The sequence below is a fragment of the Gossypium hirsutum genome, chromosome A10 (genome assembly GCF_007990345.1).
Source record: "Gossypium hirsutum isolate 1008001.06 chromosome A10, Gossypium_hirsutum_v2.1, whole genome shotgun sequence".
Lineage (NCBI taxonomy): Eukaryota > Viridiplantae > Streptophyta > Magnoliopsida > Malvales > Malvaceae > Gossypium > Gossypium hirsutum.
In genome coordinates, this window is record NC_053433.1 from 34987163 (window position 1) to 34990907 (window position 3745).

General features: G+C 35.7%; 1 protein-coding gene across 1 annotated transcript; it reads right to left on the reverse strand.

Moving 5' to 3' along the window:
* Window positions 1–2811: 2811 nt before the first annotated feature.
* Window positions 2812–3299, reverse strand: LOC107895871 (ethylene-responsive transcription factor ERF098). The gene has a single exon (XM_016821086.1). The coding sequence runs from the start codon at window positions 3274–3276 to the stop codon at window positions 2812–2814; it is 465 nt and encodes a 154-aa protein (XP_016676575.1). The 5' UTR covers window positions 3277–3299.
* Between the last annotated feature and the right edge of the window lie 446 nt (window positions 3300–3745).

Genomic DNA, 3745 nt, shown 5'->3' on the forward strand with positions numbered 1-3745 from the left:
CTCTCAATCTCTTTTTGCTCTTTTTCATTCTCTTTTTCTTTTTCCTCACTTGTTTTAATAGAATTTCTCAGTTTGATTTGGTCCTCATGGACTTGTTCCGGAGTGAGCGGCACTAAGGTAAGTTTCTTTCCTTGATGCTTGAAAGAATACCTATTGGTACGACCATCGTGAGTGACTTTTCGATCTAGTTGTCATGGTTCTCCTAGCAATAAATGGCAGGCTTGAATAGGTACTACGTCGCACACGACTTCGTCTTGATATTTACCGATAGAAAAGGCGATGCGCACTTGTTGAGTGACCTTAAATTGGATTTCGTTGCTAAGCCCTTGTAGTTGATAAGGTCGTGGATGCTTGGTAGTGGTTAAGCAAAGCTTTTCCACCATCGTCGTGCTGGCTACGTTCGAGCAACTTTCACCATCAATAATAACTCTACAAAGCTTACCTTGTACATGGCAGCGAGTATGAAAGAGATGTTCTCGTTGCTGCTCGCTCTTTGGTTTTGCCAAAGAGGGTTGTCCACGATCATGAAGATCATAATCAGTTCTAGGGACACGCCGAGGAGCGCGCCTATGAGCAGGAGGCTGGTTATCCACATCGTCTTTAATTTGATCTCGATATTGAGGCTCTTGATTCAACCGCACCTCATTGATAGTAGCAGTCAACGCTCGAAGTGCAGCAGCCTGTTCGTCCAACTATTGTTGGAATTTTTTAAATATGTCACTAGTATTATCACCTGTAGACATTTTTTTTAAAACCTGCAAAACACTCAACACTCAAAAATAAAAGTTATCAAACCTCACCGTTAATCACTCAAAAAGAAAAAATCAAATTCTCAATGAGGTCAAATTCAATCTTGTGAGTTCTTTATCAGAGTTTATATCAACCAATTAGAGAGTGTGAACCAAACTACCAAAGAATCCTAATTTGCACTAGGATGCCAAAAACTGACGAGACACCAATTGATTCGTGTTGCACCGAGGAAGAAGTTGTGCACACGTTTAAATCCTACTAACACAAGAAACAAGAAGGTGTTAGATAACGTAAAGGAAGAATAAAGGGAAACAAATGAAAACCTACAGCTAAGAATCAATAAAAATTGCTGAAAACAGAAAACCCGAAAAACTACGGAGTAACTTGACAACTTCGTTTGAGGTGTTCCCGATCTCCAAAAATCACGAGATTAAATCTGGAGTGTCCTTATATATTGAATTTTTGATCTGGAAATATTGGGCACCAAATTCAACCCGCTAAATCTTTTTTTAAATTTTTATTGAATTTCGTATTTTTTGATTTTTTTGACTTTTTTGACTGATTTTTTTGCGGGAATAATTTTTTTATATTCAATCACAGTGCCAAAAACATGTATGTAAAATTTCAGATCAATCGGACAACGTTTACCCACTCAAATGAATTTTTTTTGAACAATTTTTCTGGGTAAAACTACCGTTTATGCTTTAAAAAATAGAGATTAGTTTAGAAATCAACCAAGAACACCCAAAACGCCCAAAATCTGATACCAAATGATACGGGAGTTGCGTGCGGACCAAGATCGAGTTGCCAAGTCATGAGAAACTCCTACGAAAACCCTAAACAATTAGATCTGAAACGAAACAGAAAATTAAAAGATTAGATTTTTGAATTTTCAGATCTGAAATAAAATCCCCAAATCAGCAAAGAATCAAATTGAGAATAGAAATAAGTGTTAGGGTTCTTGAAACCCTCAAGGAGATTGTGATTCTGCCCAATTGAACACCAAGATAGTTTTCCCCAAATTTCGACAATCTAATTTCACCCAAAAAGAGTATGGAAAAACCCTAGAAATTGGGGATTTTTGGGCTGATTCCTTAAGATAGAAAAAGGCTGAAAACACAATAAGAACAGAAAATAGATTAGATAATGGTTCAGCACAAGTAGAAATAAAGAAAGAATTGACAGTAAGAAATTAAAAGATAAGTCCTAAGAAGCCTTGAAATCTCGAAAGATCTCACAACTCCCTTCAAACGGCTCTAATCTCCCCTCCAAAGAATATCAATGGCAAGAAGAAGGTTGAAGATGGCTCCCACAATCACAAGATTGTTAAAACAACTTCTAAAGAAAACTCAAGAGAAAAATCTTGGAGAAAACTCAAAGAAAATTCTGCTCTCAACAAATCTGAAATTTTAATAATAATGATAAGTGTTTAACAAGGTGGACAGCCATGCTTTTAAATAGGCCTTATAACTAGTCCTAATCTAATTAGAAAACTAAAATAAAAAAAACTCCTAATTATTTTAATATGGAAATTCGGTCAAAGGTCATTTTATCTAGGACTCTTGGACTGAATATTGACATAAAAATTTAAACTAAGTAAATAAATAAATAAATAAATAAAAATAAAAATAAAACTTTACAACTTGGGCCACTTTGACAATTTGGCCTGATTTTCAACTAAGTATGGATGGATTTCTTGATTGGGCTGGGAATTTGCTTATTGGGCCTCGCCTTCAAGAATTTGGGCTTTTGTGACTCGTATCACATGGTCCTGGCTAGCTCGTTCAAATTCTTGAATTAGGGTTCCTCTATATAATGATAATTTCAACACTAAAAAACTGCCTTTTCTTTTGTTAAGTTCAATTAGTTGGCATTAAATTAGGTCAAACAATTCAATCTTTTATTAAGAAATAATGTTCAAAATTTATATATCATATTGATCATAATCATAATCAAAGTGCAGAAACTCATACTTGTATGCTTAGTAGTTTAGTTGAAAAATAAGGGGAAATGAAAGAGAAATCAAACAAACCAAAATGCAGTGAACATGAGTAAGAAGTTTCAGTCTCTCAACATTTTCTTCTTAATCTTCTCGTCTTCAGTTTCAAGAAGCTCCTCCAACACCTTGTCATCCAAATACTCGAACTCGAAAACCTGCTTTTCTTGTTCACCGGAGGATGAACTTCCTTTGTCAAAGCTCTTATGGACATTACCAGAAGAAGGATAAGGATATAGATATGGGGATGGAGATGGAGATGATGATGAACCCCCCATGAGTTGAGCATAGTACTCACGGGGGAAGTTCAAGATTGCCATATGACCTCTGAGATTAAAGGCTGCTCGATCGTAGGCTCGAGCAGCCTCCTCTGCAGTGTCAAATGTCCCAAGCCATAAACGTGCACCTTGCCTTGTAGAGTCTCGAATTTCTGATGCGTATTTTCCCCATGGCCTTCTCCTCACTCCCCTATATCGTACTTCTTCCTTTCCTTTCTCTTCCTTTTCCTTAATTTTGTTTGGATCCTCCATGTTAAAGATCCCTATCAAGTTGAACCAAAACCCTAAACCTCGAAATGAACTTTAGTGTAGTTTTAGGGTTCAATTGGTAAAGGTATTTATAGTAGAAAAAATGATCTCATCCATGATTCCACCATGGAATTAAGGAATTACATATATTAATATTATATTATATATTATATGGTGAACTTTGTATTCAGCCAAATCGGATCTAACAGATGTGAACCTGAAGAACGTGGTTTGACCGCGAATATTGATGTCTCCTCTGCAACGAACTTTCTTAGCCATTTATAGCTAAATAAAAAAGCATTTTTAAAATGTAATTTGGATTCTTACACATTTTGGTACGAACGGAATATATATTAATATATGAATAGACATTTGATATTGCACCATAATTTTTGTCCCTATCAACTTGATCTTCCCTGTTGTTTGAGGAACTTTTAGGACATTGAAGATAGGTTTTGTAAGACAAGTCTTG